The following is a 25194-nucleotide window of genomic DNA, read 5'->3' as shown; positions in this document are numbered from 1 at the left end:
ACATTGATTCCCCATTGGGCATGGAATCTGCATGATTTTTATAACCCTAGAGCAGTCATGAATTGAGGTTGGTAGCGCATGACAAATAAAGGCAAAAGTAAAGTTGTTGGGCCCCGTAGTGCAAATTTCCAACTTTTTTTTACGTGAACCTTTCAACATTGTAGCGACACTGGGCAGCCATCTTGCCCTGCCACCAGTTCTGTGTTGCTAGCAGACATGCATGCCAGCAGACGATGCGGCTTTTCCCATTGTTTACCATGCTTGTGCGTGCCATTCAACACTTCACAGTCTGCAATTCATACTGCAGCAGGGCTATCTTAGATGATTGTGTGTTCTTTTAAGATGAATTATATTGATATACGAATGATATATGATTTTGTGGAAGTTTCTTTCACATATGAAACCACAGCTCCGAGTTGACAAGCTACAAGCATATGAAGTCATCACCAAGTGCCTTTCATTCATTCATGGCAATGCAGTAGCTATTTCTGAAATATGTCTTTGCAATACCACAGCATCGAGGCCTGCAGTGAGCTGCTGACCTTCCCTCTACTTTGAGAAAGTAAGAACAGTTTGTCAACTATGATTATGCAGTGCTGCAGATCTTTAGACAGTCAGAGAGTATAATTTCTTTAGCTGATATAGGCCTCCATTCCATCATTGTAAGCACACAATTATTTCTTGCTCTTAAAGAAAAGGTTTTTTTTTTTTTTTTTCGAATCGGGCCTTAATTTCAATTGAACCACTGGTTCACTTCAGGGGAAGGTAAACTGTGTTCTAGAATATTTTAATATAAATAGCTAAGCGCACCTTATATTGATTTTTTTACCTTTTAGGAACTCGAGAGCAAGAAGAATAGCTTGGCCAATTTTTTTTACAGTGGGACATAATTTGGTGTCTTATAGTGGGAGATCGTTGACACAATTTTATATACTCTCTCTTTGTAAGAATGGTAAACCATTTAATTGTCAAACTCTTGTGTATATGTTAACAAAAACTTTTTTTTTTTTGAGAAAGATTGTTATTCTTGCACAGGCTGTTACAGGAAGTGGGATATAAAGTGGACACAAAAGCACATGTAGTACACATATTGTCAGATTTGTCAGATGATCCCACCGCTGGCATACAGTTGTAGGAGTCGTCGGACGACCTCACCGCTGCCGCCATTTGTAAGGGTTGAAGGTCGTAGAGAGGAACTTGGGAGGAACTAGGTGAACAGGGTTTATTTACAGTATTTACATTTTAAGCAAGAGATACATCGACAGTCTAGCGTGGCTCCCAAATGGAGCATGCAAGACGAGCATACAGCACACAGCTTACCAGCACACAGCTCACGAGTACGATCACGGGTACCTTGACGAGGACAGACGAGCACAAGCACTCGAGCACACTGTAGCAGCCGACAAACAGCTGCTTATAACCACTCCGTTCGACGTCATCGTTCGACATCATCGTAGAAAGTCCTCATGGCCGCCTTTGAGAGAAGGGGGTAGGGGGTTTACACACACACATTCTGCAGAGGTTTCAGTGCCTCCTCCGAGGGCCGACGACCTTTGCAGCACAGCCATCGTGGTGTCCATTGTCTTGCGTCCCTGTAGCCAGGTGGTCACGCCCGGGCCCAGCCGGCGGCTCTAAATTCCAGAGCTGCCGTAGTCCGCAGTTCTCTGAAGTAAGTTCACAGTAGGTTGGCGCTGTCCTCGCTGGTTCTCTGAAGGGCGCCCCCACCGCGGGTGGATCGAAACACGTTAATGGGAAAAAAAATTCACACTAAATTGTGACAATATGCAGGTGGTTACTGTTACACTTACTAAGCATTCAAGTAAATCAGTACATATCAGTACACTTATTGTGTGAGAAAGTAAGATTCCATTTTAGCCACAAAGTTTTCAGCAGAGTCCGTTTCGACAATATCTCGCAGCAACGTGTTCCATATCTCTATAGACCTTGGAAAAAAAGAGAATTTGAATGTGTCGCAGCGTGTGATGGTTGGCCTCAGGTGCTTGTTATGGCAGTTTCTACTGAAATGGCAATAGGATGGCTTCAAGTGCGGGTTTTTATCCATGTTAACGCAGTCGTGATAAAGCATGAAAATGAACTTCATTGTAGCCACACGTCATCGACAAGCAAGCGTTGGTATCCCAGCTAAATTTTGAAGAGCACTCACGCTATCCTGGTGAGAATACTTAGAATATATGAACCGTAGTGCTCTACTTTGGACACCTTTCAACCTACCTGCAAAGTATATGTGAAGAGGGTTCCAAACTAGACTACCATACTGAAGGATTGGTCGCACTAATGTTTTGTAGCTGTTAGCTTGACAAGAGCAGGTGTCACAGCCAACTTACTTCGTTAGAACTTGAGTCTTCTGAATGCTTTTGCACATATATGTTCAATATGAATATCTCACTTTAGTGTACATGCAATGGTTATGCCTAAACATGTTATAGCCTCTGTTCGATTTATAGTAGAACCCATCAATGTGTAACCAAATGTAGTAGACTTCTTATAGCCTATATTCATGCACTTTGTTTTACTTATGTTAATTTCTATACCCTACATATCGCGCCATCTAGCGATTTTATCTAGTAACGAGTTTGGTTCCTTCTGATCATCTGTACCATGCACACAGGTGTACACCACGAGATTGTTGGCAGATAGCCTCGCTTTTACACCACGCCATCCTCAGCGCAAGTAGCGACATCATTAACATATATAAGAAACAATAATGGCCTTAATGCTGACCCCTGCGGTACACCTGAGTGCACTTCAAGCATATCTGATTTAGTGTTGTTAATGGTGACAAATTGCACATGATTCAACAAATAGGCAGTAGTCCATGCCATTAATTTTGAGTCTATGCCAATGGACCTAAGCTTTTCAGTTAGTTTGGAATGTATGATGGATCATATGCCTTCAAGAAGTCAGTAAATATAGCATCAGTTTGGAATCTGGAATTAATTACTGAAGCAAAGTCTTCTGTTACCTCTAAAAGTTGGGTTACTAGTCATTTTCTAAAGCATGTGTTGCATGGGATATAACAAGTTATTTTGGTCTAAATATGTCATGACTGCTTTACTAGTGATGTCTAAATACGTCATGGCTGCTTTACTAATGATGTGCTCCATCAGTTTGCAACAGTAACTTGTTAGTGATAGCAGCAGAACTGATAGTTGGGCGAGTCAGTAAGTATTCATGGTGAAACTTGCAGCACGCACAATCGACAAGGATGCTGAGAAGGCGCAGAGAAAGTACTCATGTGTCCATCTTCTCTGCGTCCTTGCCTAATGCGCAAGGACACACCTGACAAATTTCACCATGAATTGTTAGTGAGGGAGTGAAACAACTTTATTTGGTCCACTATAGACGCAAGCAAACTCAACGTCACCTGGCTAGGCCCACTCGGGGACCATCAGGTGAAACCTGACGGCCCTCTCGTGAGCCCTCTGGACTGCCAGGGTTTGAGAGGTCTGATCCTGGGGCCTAATTAGCTTCATCATTTCCTCTTGGGTGAAAAGGGGACCGGCAGAGGTACAGCCCCACAGGACATGTTCGAAGTCCGAATAATCACCACACACAGGGCAGTCCGGGCTTGAGAATTGTTCTGGGTACCATGAATTGTTAGTGATAATTTTATTATTGTTAGCTTTAGTCTTATTAAATAAACAGACTAAATATATGTATCTATGGCACCATGCTTCACAGATGAACCAAAGTAAAGCATCTTGCTACCAGTGGAAGTCTAGAATTTTACAGGCCCACTTACATGGATATTAACACAGCCAAAGATGCTATAAGAGACTTCCTAGTCAAGCGGTACTGGCCACTGCCATGTGTGACAGCTAAGACGGGACAGAAAAATACCACTCACACAATGGGTTTTGTATAAATGCACAGGTTTGGGTGCTTTTGCTGCATTTGCATGGATGTTAGCATGGCCTGCAATATTACATTTGAGCATTGTTATTCTAGAAAAGGGTATATCAACAGTGCAGTCCAATTATACCGATACCACGTATAACGATGTATTAGTTATAACGATGAGTTGACTTCAGAGTATCAAGTATGCATTAGGGCTATGAGAAAAAAACATATATATATAGATATGCTATTCACTGCATATCGGATATAACAATCTAAATTCTGCCTTTTGGGTAGCGCTTTCCATGCAGAATGATCGAGAAATTTGCTTTGCGAAGTTCCCCTTAACTGAGATGGGGCAAAAAGTTTGCCTATGCGAGTTCGTGTCTGCCGCCACTACCGCACAGCGTATCCCGCACGAACGCCGATTCAGAGCATCGTAAGTTGCCGTGGCATGCCACAAGATGACACCAGCAGCTCCGCATCTGTAAAGACCCTTAAACTTCGTAAAGTAGCGACACTCTCCTCCTCCGCCTTCACTTCTCCTTATTTCTCCTCTCTTTCACACTTCCTCTCTAACCGTGGCGCCGCCTACACCGCTCAAGCATAGCAGACAACCTTTCGCAGAGTGAATGCATGCATAGCAAGGCGGCGCACTTTAAGCGTTCACGTTGGCTTTTTAGCTCCGAATAACTTCGTGTACAGCATAGAATTCTTGTATGGATGGTTGTAGAAATTCAGTGATGGCAGCTTTCCTTTTTTCTGTTTTGATAACTGTTTTTTTTTTTTAAGTATGTGAACGAGCACTAACGCTGTGCCATGGTGACTCCGAATATATCAAGTGCACTACAATTAGGTACGCAACATTATTCAAGCACGTGTTGCAAGATCTTGTTATGGATAGTTGTAAATAATATGTTTACGATCGAGTGCCATCATCCTGACCTCCAGTAAGCCCTCTGTAGCCTAAATAATCCGCACCATCCTTACCATGTAAATTCGTGATGCGTATCAGCTATGACACACATAGGCTGGCAGAAGGCACGAACGATCGCTGCTCTAAAGGTTTTAAAGAGTATTACAAGCTACAGTGCCGCCAACGTGCGTGCTTGACAATTTACTAAGCACACGCAAAGTGGGCGCTGGTGCTATTGTATTTCTCAGTCCTCAAAGTCGACAAAAATGTGCGCAGCCGATCATCGAGTCGGGATTCTGCGTATATAGAATATGATAAGTTTTTTAGTATTTGTTCCCGAAGCGGAAGTGCAGTAACAGCGCTTTATTCAGACTCAAACAAGTGCATTATTTTTTCAGGTTAGTGACTCATCGCGAATAACATTTCATCCTGCTCGTCCATTAACGAAGTGACATACTTGTCACAAACTGAGGTGTACTAAGGTGCATGCATTGAGTATGGTTGTGCTCACTCCGAAATAAGATTTGCGAGAAATGACTTCAGTGGAGTGATGACCGCGCAAAGAATTGCCACACTATGATGCGGCCAAAATTGCGGTTAGTGAAATGATGCAGTCGCTCATATTGAGGCACCTTTTGTTGTCTCATTACATGTGTCTCAGAGACAAAGTGATCGAACAAGCTAATAGTTGAACGAGTAAGCTAACAACTAAACGGACAAGCGAACGACAACTAAGCCACCCAATGAACGAGCGGGTGACCGCACGTTTTCTTTGTGAGTGCTCCACCGCTGCGTCTTCACCTACACACACTTTAAAGCTGACATGAATTAACAGGTACGTTGAAACGAACGATTGAATTTTTCTTTCTTCTCGATGTCGTTATAAGTGGACTGTACTGTATGCGCATAGCACAACAAATCTGCCAGGGACAGATTGTGCTCAGTCGTTACGAAAACTACTAGCAAAAATATGGTAGATTCTGACCAATCACGCTAGGGCAAGGAAATGATACGCTTTCCAAATTGTTACAAAACCTCATCCCTTGTTCGCACTTACGTAAGGTATAAAACATACTAGATCACTTACACGTGAGGCTGTTGATATCGTTGGTGTGGGGCTGCATTCTAATGTAGTATTCCTTCCTTAAATTTTGCAGTTCTTTTTTTTTTTGTTGGAAAAAAGGACCACGCTAGGCCTAGGTTGCTTCAAACACTGTTATCTGTCATTTCTTGGCATTCTCCACCACATTTGCATTGTCAACTTATCAATTAAACAAGCCAAAATTGGCAGTTTCGTCTGCAGGCCAAAGCAATGTAAGTGCACTGATGGCGACGTGGTGTGTAGGCTAGTGGGTTTGTACAGGCTAGTTTGCTTCGGTGGCACATAACTTTCTACCTTATGTTGAATGAAAATGCACAAGCTCTCCGACGCGCAAGGCACACTGTGGTCTCGCATCTGGGCAATGCAGGCTTGCAGGGTCAATATTGCAATCAGTATATCAAAGATCATTTCACAACATGAGCGACTTGCAACATTCGCGAGCAAATAATAAGTCAACTTCTGTGTGTTCCACACAGCCTTCGACGAGCAAATCAGTAAATTTTCGCGTTTCACAATCTCACGAAATTGTCCAAGATGTGCAGAGATATGCTCAGATAAGCTTCAGATAGGCATATTTTATATTTTGAATTATCAATATATCCAACTATTTCATGATCCCCTTCGAGTTTTATCTATCGGTGATCGACTGTATTGAACTATTTCTCAATCCCCTTTGAATTTGATATACTTTGAATCAACTCTATCTAATCATGCAACTTAGCTTTCTGCAAATTTTTTTTTATCATGCAAGGAAAAGAGAACTATGTTTTGGTGAATCAGAAATGTTTCATGAAATGTTTCTGTTTAGTATAATCATTTCACATGTGATCAAAATTGTCGCTTTGAATCGCATTCAGGGTTTGTTCATTTCTACCTCAGTGCATCAAGCCTGACATGCCTGCAGTACAGCCCAATTTTGTTATTGTTCTTCTTGCATAGATAAATGTAGTGCCACCAGTGTAAGCCAAGGTGGATGCCGTCATATGCGAAAGTCATATGCGAAAGTTTGACTGATCGTAATTATAGGGTGCATGCTGAGTGCGAAGCTGTGCAGAACTATATTATTTTACTGTATATAGACCTTTTATTCCACAAAACTTGCACTGCTCAATTTGTTATACAGTCTAGCCACTTATATTTGCAAATGCTGATTTAGGGGGTGTAAGCCATCTATTTTCTTGCACTTTGGATTTTGGGTCAGAAGCAAATTGCTCAAAGATTGTCAGATTCACTTGGAATCATCGTACTCACTTTCATGGTATATTGCGGACTAACCCTCTTTTTCATCTTTTGTGCCAGTTCCCGCAAACATGTAAAGAGTGCTGGCTGGTGAGGACAATCAGGACACCCAGGCTTTCGAGGCACACGCTCGTCTCTCATGGCCACGGTTAAAGCCACGTTGTAAATACCTGTGTGCTGTAGCCCAAAGTAATGATGCAGTCCCACTTGATGGCTTTTCTAAACTCACTCAAGCCTGTTACACTGTCTCACATTACACCAGTTGACTCTTGTGCACTCCTTGCAAGGCAACCATGCTGCATGCATGGTGTGCCTCCCATAGTGCCCTGGAGAATGTGCAGTAGGGAATACTATGTGCATGTAGCATTAGAGACTGTCATGCTACTACGATCTCCACATCAGTCTCCCACAGCTGCTACACTAGCCGTCGGAAAGCAAATACCCAGCTCGTCTTGTGTCATTGGTTGTCTTAATGCCGCTGAAAAATGTCACTGCTATTGTATTTTTTTAATGATATGACAGTGATAACAAATAAATTGTGATAGGTGCAGTAATTTGAGTTTGCTTGGATTGCCAACACTGTAACAAAATTAGTCACTGTTAATAATTTTCAGCAGGGATACCTAGAGAGGATATGCATGGGAAGTGTTTGTGGCACTTTTTGTAACCTGGAAAGTTTATAAGTGCCCCTTCAATTCTCTTTGCTGCCTTTCTTAGCTAGCATTCAATATTGAGATGTGCGAATACCAAATAGTAGATATAAAAATGAATCAAGAAAAAAGCCGAATATTCTGTCAGATATCAGAAAATATTTCACAAAATTTACTGTTTACAAATATTGGGCAAGAAAGTACAGTGCTGCACATCTTGGGAGTCTCCTAGCATTGCATAACAAGAATGTTACAAGCTATCAGTAACATAGGTACTAGAAGTCAAGACATACACTGCGGTCTACTTTTATTAAAGGGAACACCAAATTAATTAGTATGCTAGCCAGGCACGTACCCGAGGGGGGGGGGGGCTGCCCCCCCCCCCTTACCCACGCCACCACTCCTCACACACATTCCTAAAGCGCCGCCAACTCAATCTTGAGACTTGACAGCTATTCGGCGGTCGACATTTTGCTGCCTCTTGCACTCCTTTTGGATGGCGGTAGGTCTCGGCATCTCCTGGGGCGTGAAGGGGACTTTTTTAATCGATTCAGTGCCCACACCATTAACTCGAGATGCATTTAGTTGTCACCATATATTGCAACGGTCACACGCATCGCTGTTGCTTCGTTAGTTCAACCTTCTTTGTTTAGACTGATGCAGGGACCAGGAAAGGAATTCGATTTGTAGTCAGCAGGTCGGTATGCTTGTGGAACGAGTTGTGGCCAGAGACAACGCCAGTTGCGTTGCCAACAATGGCAGTCGCATGCTTGGGTGCTTAAGGCGCAATTTCTCTATGGCACCATCCTCATTAAAACTTTTACTCTATAAATAGCTCTTACGGCCAAAATTGGAATATGCATGCTCAGTGTGAGATCCCGGTCTTAAGTGTTTCATTCAAACTTTGGAATCGGTGCAAAATCGCATCGCAAGATTTATACTTCACAACTACTCTTGTCTATCTAGTGTGTCCACAGCGAACTCTACTTTGAACCTTTCTCTTCTTTCCTTACGAAGGAAAATGTCTGTCATCACTCACAAAATTTATCATCATCGCCATCTTAAATAAGTCCTATCTGAGCCAGAATGCATTTCATCCCGTAGAGATCACCTTCATAAAGTAGGTATCCTGTTTTCTTGAACTAGCTCATATTTTTATTCATTCATTCCTAAGACAAGTAACGATTGGAACCGCCTGCCAGTGGGCATTATTCACATTTACACTAGTAAAGGTACCCCCCCCCCCCCCTCATTTGCACAGAAAAGTTGCCTTGGGTAGGCCCCCCCCCCCCCCCCCTCCCTGAAAAAAAAAAAAAATCCTTGGCTGATGCCAGCACCAGTTCTAGTATGCATATGAAGTTCTGGAAAATATTTTTTCATTAATAAGTTTTCTGTTGAAGAGAATCAAGTGCTTTTTTCCTGCCGAAGCTAATGAATTGGTGACATTCTGTTCTGAACCAATGAGGTTCTCAGTTTACAATAGGGGACCTGTGTTTTATGGCAATCTTTTATTTATTATGTATAAAAGCTTTGTTTTCACGTTTTCTCCAAAATATAGAAGGGTTATCCCAACTTCATGGCAAGCGGGTGATCATAAGGCCAATCTGCACGATTGACAAAAGGACCACGCTTCAGGTGACTCGATCACCACTCCATGCGTAGCTGACGGTAAAGAGCAGGCAGCATTTCATTGTCAGGTTGAGTGTGATTTGGCACCTCAAAGGTTCTGAAATCTGGAGGGTCACGGCAAATTTATCCAACATTCACTACCCCACCCCTCCCTTCCTTCCTCCCCGTTCAACTGCTGTCTCTCACTTTGATTTTCAAGGTTGTTTATCGGCTTTATAAGTGTCGTGCAGCTGCTGTGAATATGTCTTCATCGATTTAGCAGTAAAGTAGCCTTAGTTGCCAATACCCAATGAAGCAGCACCAATTAGGCCCAATGGCCTAAGCAGTGCGCCCGTGATGAAAGTTTGCCACTGGCCATGATGGTAACAGGCTGAAAGCCACCGTGGAATGCTTACCACTAACATGTTCGTGCCAGTGGCTTATCAGCGATAATTCCTGAGATAATGCATCATGGTTTAATCAATGGCTGTTGACGAGACGTGAAGTTCACCGCCTCATATCCAATACGATCTTGAAAGAGCGTAGGTTAGGGTGTGTTGGTATTCCATAACTGAGGTTTTTTAGTGCATGAAAAGGGACGAAAGACAGTGGCAAGACAGTAGCACAGACAGTAGACAGACAGTAGACAGACAGTAGCGCTGTGTCCGCATCTTGCCACTGTCTTTCGTCCCTTTTCGTGCGCTAAAAAACCTCAATACAATCTGCTTGCCTAATGGTAGCTAATTGGCCTGAGCTTTGCACATGCTTTCGCGCTTTCCGAATTATATGCTGCTTGTGTTGCAGTCCCATCTGTCCATGTCTCATTATAATTTCGATTGGTCGTGTCGACCCTGCCGAACCTTGTACTGACAGAGGCAGCCCCGGCCAGTGCAGAACAGCTTTGTGAATTGGGGTGTTCGGGCACTGTCTGTGTGTGCCATCCCCTGTGGGTTCCTCATCCGTGCTCTTGGTACAAAGGAGCGACAACACAGTAGTGCAAATAATCACAAGGGCATTTATTGCACCTTTCATAGATCATTGCCTGCTAGCCGGGTTGCTATCCACAATACGTGCCGATGGGCGCGCGACAAATCTAGAAGTCCGACTCACCGTGGCTGGATTACGAGCGAATATGTTCCCCCCCACGCTGGATCCCGACGCCTGGTCGTTCGCACGTACGGTCACGCGAACGGTGGCGCGTTCGAAGCAGGCCACGCGAGACAGTCTCGCAGAAGCATGGATCGGCGCACGTGCGCCACGTCCGCGCTGCTTGCCGTTCCTGAACTGAAGAGGAAGAGCCTTCTCCTATTCGAGCCCAAGTAACCCCGCCGGTGGGCAGCGTTAGCAGCGCAACACTCGCGCCATCTCTCGTTCTGCGCCTCAACCAGACCGACTGCCGCGGGCATACGCAGGCCACGCGGCGAAGCCGGATTGCAGGAGACGGGAGCTATGCGAGAAAGCAACATATCAGGGGACGCGTGAGAGTCGCGCATCCCCACACCCTGCATTGTGCCAATGTCGAGGCTCGCTTGCAGTGACAAAGTCCACTACTATGTCAAATGAAAATGCCGTAAATGAAGTGAAATGTTCACTTGGGCGACATAGAGCACAAGGGGCTCTGCAGCGCACATGACACTGAGCAGGTCTCTATACTGAATATATCGAATATTAGAGAAATCGAATAGTAGATAATAAATTCACAAATCGAATTATTCAAACATTCACTACTCGATTCGATGATATTCGAGCATTCGCAAACCTCTAATTTAATATATCGTGGTACTAAAAATGCTGTCTTGTGAGCAATGCGTAGGTAGTGCTTATGCATGCAAGGGAGTTGAAGTGGGGAGGCCATCATTGTGTATACAAGTATTGGATGCTTGTGGCACTCTCCCTATAAAATCCTGGCTACACCACTGTTGGTTGGCATTATATTTAAAGTGATTTGTGAGATGCTGTGAAAGGTGAGAACAATGCGGCTTTTGCAGCTGGAGAACCACCTTCCGCGGCCAGTACAGTTGCTGTGCGAGAAGTGCAGTTTGGAAACAGTGGGCGTGCCTACAGAGCGATATGCTCAAAACCCATTCCACGAGACACACCTTCGGCTGGCAACACTTGGCCCTGGGGGTGCCACTTACCATGTGCCCCTGTTTGTGGCCTACCACTCACGCATCTTCCTGCAGCCGACATCCGTCACTAGTGACTGTGCAGGGTACACCTTCTTTGCTTTCACCTCGTCTGTAACAATGAAAAAGCTCTCTTTAAAAAGAAAAAAGATTTTTGTGCACCTCTACATCACTGTGGTGTTCTGTCGCTGAGCACATGGCTGCATTGGAATCTGGCCAATACGCACTTTTACACTTATAGATTTGTGTGGGTGTGCACACTTTGCAACCCCAGATTTAACTGCAACACCAGTGCAGAGCATCCCTTGTTGTTCATTGTGCAAGTTTGGAATATAAAATCCAACAAACATAACGTCTGTGTAGGGTTGTGCGAATATTGAAAACATCTGAATAATGAATTGAATAGTGCCATATTGGATTTGGTTTTTGAATTGAATATTCAATATTCATAAACACGAATATTTGTCAGATACTTTTTGAATATTTCAAAATCCAAAGAAGCATAAAATAGGAGCTAAAGTACAGTAAATTCCCCCCCCCTGGGCCTACTATAAACATGAAAATGAATAATGTATGAACACTAAAATTGTGAAGGAAAATTAAAAGGATTAAGTTCCTCTATCTGCTTCAGAATAATCAGCTATCACTTAATCCGCAGCGATACATACAACCGCTAACAGGGCGATTAACAAGGCACCAGTGTGCCAAATCATTAACTTCGTTTTTGCCAGGACCAACACCTTTAAATATTTCTTGTTTCCTCACACAATAATCGAATGGAATAACTTGCCCATATCGCTTCTTATTAACACTGAAAGAATTGAATGCATTGACAGCTGAACATGTGACAGTTGAAAAATGTTGTTTGCTTCTTTTCTTTTTTGTTTCGGTTCAGTGTTTCTGAAATTGTTTTTTTTTTATTTTCCTGCAACCATTCTATTGTAATTAATCCTTGTTATTTTTGTTTTGCTATTCACATACTCTTGTGTTTCCTTGTTGTTGCTGTTTTTTTCCTGTACTTCTGCCCCTCCTGCAAGGGCCACTACAAGGCCTGCAGTATTTTCTAAATAATAAAGACAAATAAAACTTGAGAACTTGCCCAGTGGAACAGGTTACGTCACTTAGGTTACCATACTTTACAGGCTGCACAGGGATCACTCTCACTCTCTGGAGAGCCCTGTGCATACGAATAAACTATTTATCTGCCCCTAATGCTCTATTTGTGCTTTTAATAAACAACGCTTCATAATGTACTATGCAGAGACAGAAACTTTCTAACTTTAACAATACTGGAGTGTGAACATTGTTTTATATTAATTGTTGTAACAACTATTCATTATTCAAGATCTGTTCGAAAAGTGCTCAATATTCTATTTACTTCTGTCACTATTCAATTCCCATTTGATGTGGTCTCAGAAATCGGTATTCGCACACCTCTATGCGTATGCTTAGGTTCACTTTTTTCTCCATTCTCTGCCTGCTTGACAAACCAAGGGCATCTAAGAAACCTTGAAAGAGCCAAGGAAAGTAGCAGCTTGGTGATTGTTTATTGCTATTGTGAAAGCATTGGGGAGACAGGAGATAACAATAGGTCGTGTACTAATTGACAATATAATTAAAGAGAAGGAAAACTCCAATCAAAATTTATTTTAAAATTCGTGACATTTCCTAGCCCAACCGGCTCCTTCTTCAGAGATGAGAAAACATGTTGTGTAGTAGTAGTGCTTATATGCATTTTTGGTGCTTTGACAGGCGTACAGACACTTTTTGTTGACCTTGAGAGTAAACGACAGGAAGTGTTGCTGACAAATGATTTATGTTAGCCTGCACGTTCTGGATGTGCCAGGATTACAAATTTGGAAGAAAGACGGCGGCTGCCGACACACCCCCTCAATGGAGCCATGTCTTTATGCCATATGTTCAAGGCATGAGCGAGACATTAGCTCATGTGCTGTGAAGGGCAAGGGTTGACATCGCTCACAAGCCTCTCTCTATGTTCAATAGCATCCTTTCTCTTCTAAAAGACCGGGTTCCTGTCGAAAAGATGCAGTTTTCTCCAACCAGGCAGATATCTGCCAAATTTTTACCTTTTAATCGACGATTTCTTTTATTAATAATGCGCATATTGCAGGTGCCAAGAAATTGTAACCATTGCAAGTTCTGTGTAGAAAATGCAAATATATGTAAACCCCCGTTAACTTGAATTGTAAAAACCGGAACAAATTTCAAGATAAGCGAAATGAGGAAAATAGGAGCTCTTTGCAGCACATACACTACATAAGAGTTTCTTTCAAAAATACCGCTAGTAATATTTTCAGTCAATTTTGTGTGCATCGATATTGGAGACGTCGATGTCAATGGGCAGTGGTGCTACTGGCACTGTACCAAGACATCATGCTTGGCACAGAGTCGAGATGATTGATCCTAATGATACATTTGAAGCTAGTCACCTGAGCTTAACCGTTTTCAGAAATTCAAATGCTGACACTGTTGCTTTCTACATCGTAATGAATTGCAGAAAATTTAGCTTAAAGAACCGAAACTACAATAGAGCACAATTGTCATGCCTTTAGCAGACTCCCACGAGTGACAGGACGTTTATGCCTCACCGTCGTGCAAGCATGAAGCAAGCGTCCTTATCAAGGTTGCTGGCTTCTTTAAGGCGCAGTGTGTGGGCTGATCGACCATGCTCAAAAGTGCCAATTATCTTGTTCAAAGTCACAATTAATATGCTGTGAACAACATTGATGTGTCACTGACAGTGTCCTAAATGAGAGGGAGAAAAAAAGGATAGACTCCCACCTCACCACTGTCGTATGAGGCCACAACAAAGTAGTAGTTAGCAGCCAAGAACCAAGCAAGTGCGTGTGAGCGGTGATATGTAAATAGCAGGGGGAAAGGCAAGTGAGGAGCACGGCCCGGCAGGCCGTCTGGCTCAACTAGCAAACTGTCATCAGGTAAAAAGCGAGTTTAGCGACGCTGCCAATGCTACTCCGTCCCCTTTTTCCTGTTATTTTTGAAGTCCAGATTTTCAGATATCTGGAGTCCTGTGCAAAGCTTTTCGAGGTGAAAAACACACGGGTTGAAACCACAACTTGACCGATATATTGAGATATCAGAGTTCGAGTTAAGGAGGGTCTACTGTAATACCACCTGCTCTTTAAGCAGACTGCAGGTTGAATTCTTTCTTTCAAAAGTGCACATAGGTTTTCGTATATGAGTGCACCATCATGTCCTGCTAGTTGTCGCACGCATTCTCACTTGCAGCAATATGGACAAGTGGGCTAGTTGGTTGACTTTCATCTTCAGAACCTTGTAAAGTGCAATAAAAACAGTAAAGGCAGAGGAACGACAGGGCAAAAAGCTTACTCGCAGTTGAAGAATTTATTGAACAAGCTTCACATATGTGCAGGTAGAAGTAGTCGCGCATGTGGACAAAGGCAGGCCTAAAAATCTAAATTATATATGCTGATACCTAATTGTAAAGCAACCTGAAAGTTAAACTTGTACATAGGCATGTGAAATCGAGAAAAGCAAGTTCTTACCGCGTAGCAGGAAAGAAGGATGGCTGATGTAAGCATATCCTCTTTTTCTTATATAAAAAGGCTAATCTCATTCTTGTGGGGCACTCAAAATTGGTAACAAGAGTAAATGGTAAAAGGACTGATAGCCAATATTTATACTATTTATAGTGCCCATTTCTTTTTTTTTTCCTTTTTTTATTAGTTATTCATTTATTATTATTATTTTTAGACCAACAGAGAGCTTGCTGGTCAGAGTGTCCAATACATCAGTGGTAATGCAAAAAACATTGTGAAAAATTTTTGTGTCCAATTTTCTTATCTGACGTCGCAATTGAGCTTATAAATTCCATGCTGGAAACAGCGGGGTGTGAGCGATCAAAGAGAGAGGTGAGCGATTGTACGCTGGCTTTGGTGGGGATGGGAAGTTGACAACAAGTGCCACCAGGCCAGCCATAAGAAATAAATTTTTTTGTTTTTGGAGACATTCTGCTCAAATTAAAAATTATATTTCCTACTTAAACTGCAAACAGCATGCTCCATTCTATCACTATGAATCAGACTTGTACGTGTTACAGAAAGAAGGTAACCGATTATAATTACACTGACCGTATTTTCCGGTCTATAAGTCACACCGGTGTATAAGACACACCTGTACCTTCGGTAAGCAATAAAAAAAATGGTGATGTTTCACTTTCTCAGCGCAGACCATGTGCAAGCATATCGGTGCCATTCCTATAGAATTGTGGTAGCAATGACGTGGACACCCCAGGCGCATTTCTGCCATCGTGGTCGCAGCGATGTTCCTTATAAAGTCCAGAGGCAATAACATAGTTCCCGCCAGCCGTTTGCCGCGTGTGCGAGGGAAAGCGTGTGACGGAGAGCCGAATCATGCACAAGGGAGGAAAGCAGGTGGCTTGTACTCTGGTAGCAACAGCATTAATAAATGAGAAACGATAATCTTTGGTGACCTAAATATTGATCTCATGAAAAATAACTCTAACCAGGTAAAGTTGCTTGAATTAACACTCTCATACGGTTGTGAAAATGTTATTGATTGTCCCACACGAGTTATAGAGCATTCTGAAATGTTAATTGACTTATGTTTTACAAGTTTTCCCTTGGACAACATCTTGTCTGGGGTATTTTTGTCTAAAATAAGTGATCATTTCCCCCTTTCTTTGCACAATTTCCACTAAACAAACATTTGAGTGAAAGCATACATAAGTGATGAATTTTGAATGAGTTCAGCGTGGCTAGATTTTGTTCTTTGATGGCTGAGACTTACTGATTTGAGGTGTACAGAGGAACGAATCCGTCTAAGACGTATGATGTGTTCTTGGAAAAGTCCTCCATAATTATTACCTGGCATTTCCACAAGTTTTGTCCAAAAGCACAGAAAACCGAGAAAGGTATGGATTATGAAAGATTTGTATAAGCATATTAATTAAAAAAATAGATTGTTCTCTCGGTTTCTAAAAACAAAAAATCTTGATCGTCTCACAGAATTGAAAAAATTTCGCAACAGGCTCAATATTGACCTCAAGAAAGCAAGATCTGATTATTACAAAAACAAGTATTCATTAGTAATCCACAACCTCAAATTGCTTTGGCAAGAATTTAATAGACTTGTAGCCAGAAGAAAAGCATCTTTGCCTTCTGAGTTAATCATAAACCGAACTGTTTGCTCTGGCCAATTGCTTGCCAACCGGTTTAATAAACACTTCTTGGACGCCATCACTATCAATAACTTGGAATATGTACAGTCAGCGGAGTCTATCCACCCATATATTTTTCCAACTTGCAGTGAATCGTTGTTTCTAACGGCTTCATCTGAAGAAATTACAGACCTAATAAAAGCATTAAAGAACGCTTGTTCGCCAAGAGACAACGGTATCAGTCCTCTTCCGATCAAAGCCACTATTTATTTTATTGTCAGTCCAGTTACCTATATATGCAACAGAATGTTTCTTACTGGCATATTCTCCGACAGATTGTCACTTGCACGTGGGACAGTAATTTTTAAAGGCGGTAACAAAAACAATTTTAACAATTATAGACCAATTTCTGTATTGCCACTTTTTTCTAAAATTGCTGAGCAAGTAATTTACAAAAGAATCAACTGCTCTTTAAAGGATAAAAACGTAATTTGTAAACAGCAGTACAGATATCAAACGTGCAAAGCAGCTGAAACAGCTCTGTTAGGTATTAGGGATAACATACTTTCAGACTTTGAAAAGAAGCTGTATATTATTGGTATATTTACTGATTTCCACAAAGCGTTTGATTCCATTAAACATGATGTAATACTTAAAAAACTATAAATATACGGAATTCGTGGACAGTCTGGCAAACTTACAGAAAATTACTTGAGTGGAAGAAAACAGTATACACAACTTAACGAAACTCGGTCTGAGACCGGCAATATAAAATATGGTGTTCCTCAGGGATAACTTCTTGGTCCCTTGCTCTTTATTGTCTATATAAATGATATTGTGAACATACCTTTAACCCCAGATATCATAATTTATGCAGACGATACAAATGTTTTCTTTTCCGGACCTGATCTTGCCTTGCTGGAATCACAAGCTAATTCCTTGCTTAGCGAGTTATATGTATGGCTGAATATTAATGAAATAGCACTTAATCTAAACAAAACAAAATATATGATTTTCCCTCTAAAAAATAAACCCATACACCATAATGTCAAATTATGCATGAACAATTCTGAAATCGTGTTAAGAAATGCCTGTCAATTCCTTGGGGTTTGCTTCAAATCTGATTTAAGCTGGTCCAACCATGTCGACCATGTACGTTTGAAGGCATCTAGGTCCATAGGCTTGATGTACCAACTGAAACAGCTGTGTTTGAAGAAACAATTATATTTTTCACTAATTCATTCACATCTTGTGTACGGTCATTTAGTTAGAGGATTAGGCAACAAGACCAATTCAGACTGACTCATTGCACTCCAAAAAAGGAGCTTTGCATTTAGTATGTTTTTCAATATCTGTACCAGACAGCTGTATATTCCAGATTCTAAAAATATTACTTTACGCCGACTTCAAGTTTCTTCCTAGGAATTTTTGTTTATTGTGTAATTAAGAATAACTGCACACTTTTCTTCGAAAAATATTGAAAGCAGGATGTAGTATATACATAATTTATGTACGAATATTTTAGTTGGACATAGACCCCGGACAAACTATGGTACTTAAACAATGCATAATCAAATAATATCCCTTTGTAGTAGACATCTTTCTGTAATTGATCATGCTCTCAACAGTAAAACTATTTGCCAATACAAAAGGAAAATAAAACTACCATTGTTAAAAATACCCGATTCTACCTGATTTTATTTGGTGCTTGAACTGCTGTGTAATAGGTAATGAAATTCATCGTTGTATGTAGTGCATATCTTGACTTGTGATTATATTTCATCCCATATATTCATATTTATATAGTGACAGAACATATTGCACTATCTTGCATGACTTGTTACTCTGTGTATTATTCAGTTCATTATAATCTATGTCAAGTGCACATTTGCTTGTGTTCCCTATGTATTATAATACCTCTGTTTTGTTCTACTTATTTGGTATGATATATAATGATTGCACACTGTATTTTATTTGGCAAAAATGCTATCTGATGTGTACTCCCGAGGCGAAGGCCTTGTCAGGAAGCATACGTGCTTTCTTTTGCCATGCTTCGTGGACATACATACAACAATGTATTTATGGCCAAATTAAAGAAAGATTGAGTGATAGTTTGCATAGTGGCGCGCACCATGTCTTGAAAGCAATCTGCAGATGCGATGAGTTCGGAGTCGGTCGATTCAGGAGTCAACCTGCCGCCGCTTGCGTTGCTTCTCTCTCCTTCTCACACGGTGGTCGGCAACTCGATCGCAAGAAAGAACCCGGTACCTCCACAGCGTGCACACAACCCATTGCAGCTGCCAGAGGAGGTCAACCCAGCATGCTTCTCAGGGTCAGAGTATCCAATTCGAGTGTGATGGTATCATTTTTTCCGGAAAAAAAAAAAAGAAATGTTTGCAAGTCGCACCATTCATCATATATAAATCACACAGACGCACCGATGAAAAATTCGGAAAGAAACTGCGACTTATACACTGGAAAATATGGTACTTTTTTCAAAAATTTAATTGATTATGGTTACTAATTACTGCCCCATTAAATTGATCACTTTAATGTTACATTCCTCTCTACTTTTATACAGTAAATAAGACAAACTGGCCTGGCTCTTTCAATGCATCTCTGCAGGTCTTTCCATGTATTTGATCTTCACTAACAATTGCTTTTCAATTTTTTATTTGGTGCTCTTCCCTTTTTATTTTGTCAAGACATCTGCAGCGATACTGAAAACTTGTGCACTGTGTGTGCGGAACAGAAGGACTGCGTAGTAACGTACGAACACCTTAATAAAAAAATTGTGGTATCTCAATGCTGCGATTCTCTGGTCAGCATTCTCTTCATTTTTGTTGGGCTTGGGAAAGGCACTTCCAACAGCGCCAGTGAAAAACTGGAAAATCGTATTAGGTGATTCCCTGGTATCAACGTCAGAAGTTTCCATTGCTATCTAGCCATAGAAGTGGCGTTTCAATTTTTCGGCCATCTGGTGGACGTCCTCTCAGCGCCCTTCACTTGTTAGCTATTTAGACTATTTAGAATGGATGTCAGCAAACTTTTGCGTTCCTTCAAAAGGTGGCCAAATTCGTTATCTCATTTAATGTTGCTTATTATACCATCATATAAATACTGTTACAATTACAAAAATAGGTGTAAAAAATGAGTCACATAATATCAAACAGATAGAGACATATGAGGTCAATAGCCAAAAACTTCTCTATATATTAGAGAAGTCATAGACTGCAGTAAAGGAAGAAGAATTGAGCAGCTTACCGCCTATGAAGGCTGCCTAGAAGTGCATATAATACAAGAGAAACGCTCACAGGCTGTACTTACAAGATAAGTGTGAAAATCTGCAAGCCTGCCATATGCAGGTGATTCAGGCATAGCAATAGTGTGCTGGTTGTGGGAAGGAGGTAATCCTTATAGATGTTTTCATCTCTTTAGACTCGGTAGTTCCCACCAAATTTAGGTGTTCAAAGCTGTGTCACCTGTCAGAGCTTGTTTCGTCAAAAATGTTACTGGTTTCATGTAATTGGTTACTGAAAAAAGTAATTGAATTACAGTGAGCGTCACCCAGTAACCAAAGTAATCGTTAAATTACATCACCAAAGTGTTTGACGTGAGAGTTCTGCGGAAACTCACAAGGTGGAGAGAAGTAATTAATTAAGGGAAAATGAGACACCCACCCAATCTTAGCAGTTGCTACAAAGGAAACCTATACGGGTTCCTCAAAAGAAAATCCTCACAGTCGAAGACAAATTCGTCCTGGTCCAGGACTCAAACCCGGGACCACCGTCTTTCCAGGGCAGCCGCTCTGCCTTCTGAGCAAACCAGGCAGCTAGCAGTCCGGGTTCGACTCCCGGACCAGGATGAATTTTTCTTCAACTGCGAGGCTTTTCTTTCGAGGAACCCGTATGGGTTTTCCTCGTAGCAATTGCTACGATTTGGTGGACGTCTCATTTTTCCTTAATAAATTACCAGTGTTATTGATTACAAGTAATTCATGTCATTTGTAATGTACAAGTCTGCTATAAATCATAATCTTTTCACTGCCATCAAAATCTCGTGACACGTTTTGCTCTGTCATTGATCCCTTTAAAGCCACTTTGCTCCATGTTGAAAAACATTGTGCGAACACCTAATGGATTTGAGTTTCTAAAGTAACGTTGACAAATTGAAAAGCAGGATGGCTATCCACAGACTGTTGTTATGGCTGTTGTAGTAAGTCTCATTAAGGAATTGAAAGGCTTTGCGCAAAAGACGCGCAGTTGTAGAGATATTGCAAAAACAACTTTGCAGTCATCTCGTACCTACATATTGATCCCTTTAAAGCTACTTTGGGCTCCATGTTGAAAAACATTGTGCGAACACCTAATGGATTTGAGTTTCTAAAGTAACGTTGACAAATTGAAAAGCAGGATGGCTATCCATAGACTGTTGTTATGGCTTTTGTATTAAGTCTCATTAAGGAATTGAAAGGCTTTGCGCAAAAGACGTGCAGTTGTAGAGATATTGCAAAAACAAATTTGCAGTCATCTCGTACCTACATAGGACGACTCATGAATTAAAGCACATAGGCGCCAGATATAAAGCTGATGTCCTGTTTTCAGCTAAGGATAAGCTTCAACATATTTGCTCTTAATTTCATAGAAAGTCCCTTGAATGTACCATTAAACATAGCAAAAAGCTTGTGGAGTGTATTTCAAGCATTGTACACATTACCTTGTTTAGTTGTGGCAAGGATTATGTGGGCCAGTTCGGCCATTGTATCAACATACATCTAAGAGAGTTTCAAGCATAACAAAAATAATCAGTGCCATCACATTTCGCAGCCCATTGTAGGGTGGGCGGCTAATAATAACCAACTCATGCAAGAAAGAGCAGATACCTTTCACATTAGAAAAAAATTAGATGCATGTGCCAGCCATCCATTCTATCTTGCTACGTGATAAGAAATTGCTTTTCTCGATTGTTAGCACGCACACATGGTAAATTTTAACTGTCAGGTTTCGTTACGATTAAGTATTGGTATATTGTTTTGATTTTTAACCCTGCTTTGCTCTGAATATGCAATCACTTCTATGTGTATCTGCTGTGTGTCTCAGCTAATGCGGGCCAGGCTGTTTAAAAAAATAAAAGCACTATGAGATACGACAACGGGACCAATGGTGTTTCATTAGCAGTCACCTTGCGCACACTGGTGAATTTTTCTGTTACTAAAGATAAGCTAATTAGTCAAAATTAATTGTCTAAATTTATAATTACTGATATAATTGCATAACCTGGAATGTCAAATTGTGCATCACATTCGTAAACATCACATTCAACACTTTTCACCTCGCTACGTTTTCCCCAGTTTTTTTTTTTTTCGCATATCAAAGTTGTGCCGCAAAACATGAAAAAGAATGTTCAGTGAAGATGCGCTCGACAGAGTGCACTCGACAGCAGCACCCTTAAGAGGACTTTCAGAGAATAAGTACTAGCAAGCGGACGGGGCTCCCTCTCTTTTTCTTTTTTGCTTTGCTCATGTCCTATTATAGCCACACTAAGCCGATGCACAATGTTCTAGCAAACAGTATGACACGGCTGCGTGTTCATAGCAGCAGCCGCCTGCTGCACTGTCACCTTGTCACTTTTTCGCGGTCACCAAGTTGACCAATGATTCTTTGAAAATCCTTTTGAGAGTGCTGCTGTTGCATGTGCAAAATGTGCGAGCATACCTTCACTTCACATTCTTTTTCACATTTTGCACCACGTCTTCAATATGCAGAAAAAGTAACTGCAGAAAACGTAGCGAGCTGGAAAATGTTTAATATGGTGTTTTCGAATGCATTGTGCAATTTGACATCCAAGCTTGTGCAGTTATACAAGTAATTATATATTGGGGAAATTTTTACTAAATAGCTAATGGATGATGGCAGAAGAACTCACCAGCATGCACAAGGTGACTGCCAACAAAACATTGTTGGTCCCATCGTGGTACGTATCTCATGGCCCTTTTTTTTCCAAGATTGACCCACATTAGCTGGGACACACGGTATGTGAAGCGTTGTCAATAACCTCTTTAGTTGTGAGTAAGCACCCTGTTCTTCTGTTGTTCCTCTGTCCTTCAACTTTTTGTTGTCCTTTAAAAAGTTCTGAGGCATTCTATCTTGCTTTTGTCTACATGCATGGGCAAAACCACCACATCTGCAAGCTGAATAGTAGCATTGTCTTATTTTGTTAAAAATAGTCTGGGTGCTGCCTTTTTCAGCTATGATCCCTCCACGGATGGTCTCTGGTCCCAGGAAATTGTGTTTAACAACAAGAGTGCCAAATTTCTTAGCTGCTGTTCACGGAATCCCCAAGACAAGCGCCTATTTTGGATGAAGGTAAGTGTAATTTCGGATTTCTATCTCCCCTCCATGAAAACTTGCTACAGCAGTGAGGGCATGAGTGCTGCTGATGAAATCTGCAAAAGAAAGAATAGTTCTTAGAGTATTGTTATTCCTTCTGAAGCACTGTTTCTTTTTTTTTTCTGTCTTCAGCTATAGGTGATACTTTTAGGCAATGTTCATCATTTTGCTCTAACATCTTTTGTTTCTGTAATTTTTCAAAAACATTTCTTGGTGCAGAGCTCTCTCTCCACTCAAACTGTTATTGACAAGTTGGGAATGAACTCCTAAAATAGTGTCAATGATGCTTTTGGAATTGCTGTTGGGAAAGAGCTGGTTTGGGCACTGCACCAGGCTTCAATTCAAGACTAATAGCTGTTCTGACAGGTTGTAGAAATCCCTTTGCAGACAAGAATCCCCCGTGTTGCCACCTTAGAACCCTACCACAATCGCTTGTCTTGAGCTTCTTGTCCTCAATAGCAAACAATGTGCTCCTGATACGTCATGTTCTTGCTTTCTGGACGAGTTTTTCATTGGTGCAGTGGCTTTCACGAAATCTCAATTCGCTGATAATAATTAATATAGGATATTTTTCTGGTGTGATAATTATGCAGTAAATGGTAAGACAATTACAAGTGTTGATAAATAATATTTTGTTATCATCAACTGCCTGGTAAGAGAATTTGAAATCTTTTTGTGTCAGAAAAATGTCCCTTTGATGTTCCTTTAGTTTACTAGTGAATTGGGTGGTTTCACTGATGTAATTCCAGTTGCAGTCAGAACATCATGCCTTGTATACCACAGTGGGATCATTCCTATTGTTGAGCTGATTTTTCACATTCACAAGTTGGTTTCCTAGCTTGCTGGACGACATGTATGCAATACCTAGATTGTATCTTGTGGAGCCATGATTCAAAGCTTTGCTGACACCAGCTACATAAGGAACGCTAGTACACTTTCAAAATGACTTAGTGGGAGATGCCATAGGATGGAGGGCACGGCCTTTGAGTCTGCTAATGAACTTTTCAGGCTACCTGTTCACTGACAGTTGACGGTGAAGCGTCTTCAGTTTGTTCGCCTTTGTTCCAGCAGATTTATGTGACCTGTGTCATAAGAGATGTGACAACAGTCTGCTTATACGGCAAAAAGTGTGACATCAACCAAATTAAAGTAACAACCAGTGTGGGCATTCCACCTGTACACAGCAAAGGAGAGCCTTATTTATTTAATTTACAAGTACTGCCAGCCTTGTTACCAGGCCTTAGGCAGGAGTAGGCATTTGGAACAAAAAAACAAGTATGAAATAAGGTCAAACAAGATAACAGATACTGAACAAGAATCTGCATTACAAACAACATAAGAGAAACCTTTTCACAATCATGATTTGACTGGTAAAAACGAGGGATGAACGCTATGGTTTGTTCACAAAGTGCAGAAAGAAAGGATGAAAGTGTTGTACAGTCGACAGTTGTGGCAGGTAATGCGTTCCATTCGGAAATCGTGAGCGGGAAAAAAAGAATTTTTAAATGCGTTGGGCCTGCAGGAAAAATCTCTAACCTTTTTGTTGTGATAAGAGTGCGTGCAGCAGTGGCTAGCCGGTAGAATATATAATGTTTTATCTATTCCTAATTGACTGTTATAGAGTAAGAAGAAAAATTTCATTCTGTCCCTGTAAGGCCTTATTGCAAGGTTTTTCAGTTCTGCAGCTTCTAGAAAAGATGATGGGGATGTGCGCCAGCTGTACGAATTGAAAATAAATCTGGCTGATTTTCTTTAGACTTTCTCAATTTTAGTGATGTTGGTTTGTGTGTGCAGATCCCAAAGAATCGCAGCATATTCTAGAATGGGTTGGATGAATGCTTTATATAGTAAAAGTTTTATTTCAGGTGAAGCGTTTCCTATTGATAGCTTAAAAAGCCTAGTTTCTTCATTGCTTTATTATAAATGTATGTTACATGTTCATTCCACCTAAGATCTGATGTTATTATTACTCCCAGGTATTTGTACGTAGACACGACTGATAAAGACTAGTTGTTAATGCTATAAGTAGGGGTTAAGGGATTCTTTTTCCGAGTAATGGTCATTTGAACAGTCTTTGTGAGGTTAATAGTCATCTACCATTTTGAGCACCATGTTTGTATTGTAGAC

General features: G+C 41.1%; 1 protein-coding gene across 2 annotated transcripts in view; it reads left to right on the top strand.

Moving 5' to 3' along the window:
* LOC126521192 (intermembrane lipid transfer protein VPS13A-like) overlaps window positions 1–25194 on the top strand; it is an 820642-nt gene that overhangs the window by 423050 nt on the left and 372398 nt on the right. For both annotated transcript variants that reach the window (XM_050169804.3, XM_055065737.2), the window contains 2 exons: window positions 11362–11585; window positions 22926–23043. In XM_050169804.3, coding sequence (XP_050025761.2) covers window positions 11362–11585; window positions 22926–23043 — 342 coding nt within the window. The remainder of the gene's footprint in view (window positions 1–11361; window positions 11586–22925; window positions 23044–25194) is intronic.

Source organism: Dermacentor andersoni, chromosome 6 (assembly GCF_023375885.2).
Source record: "Dermacentor andersoni chromosome 6, qqDerAnde1_hic_scaffold, whole genome shotgun sequence".
Taxonomy (NCBI): domain Eukaryota; kingdom Metazoa; phylum Arthropoda; class Arachnida; order Ixodida; family Ixodidae; genus Dermacentor; species Dermacentor andersoni.
Note: the sequence above shows the minus strand (reverse complement) of the source record. Positions and strands in the feature narration are given on the sequence as shown.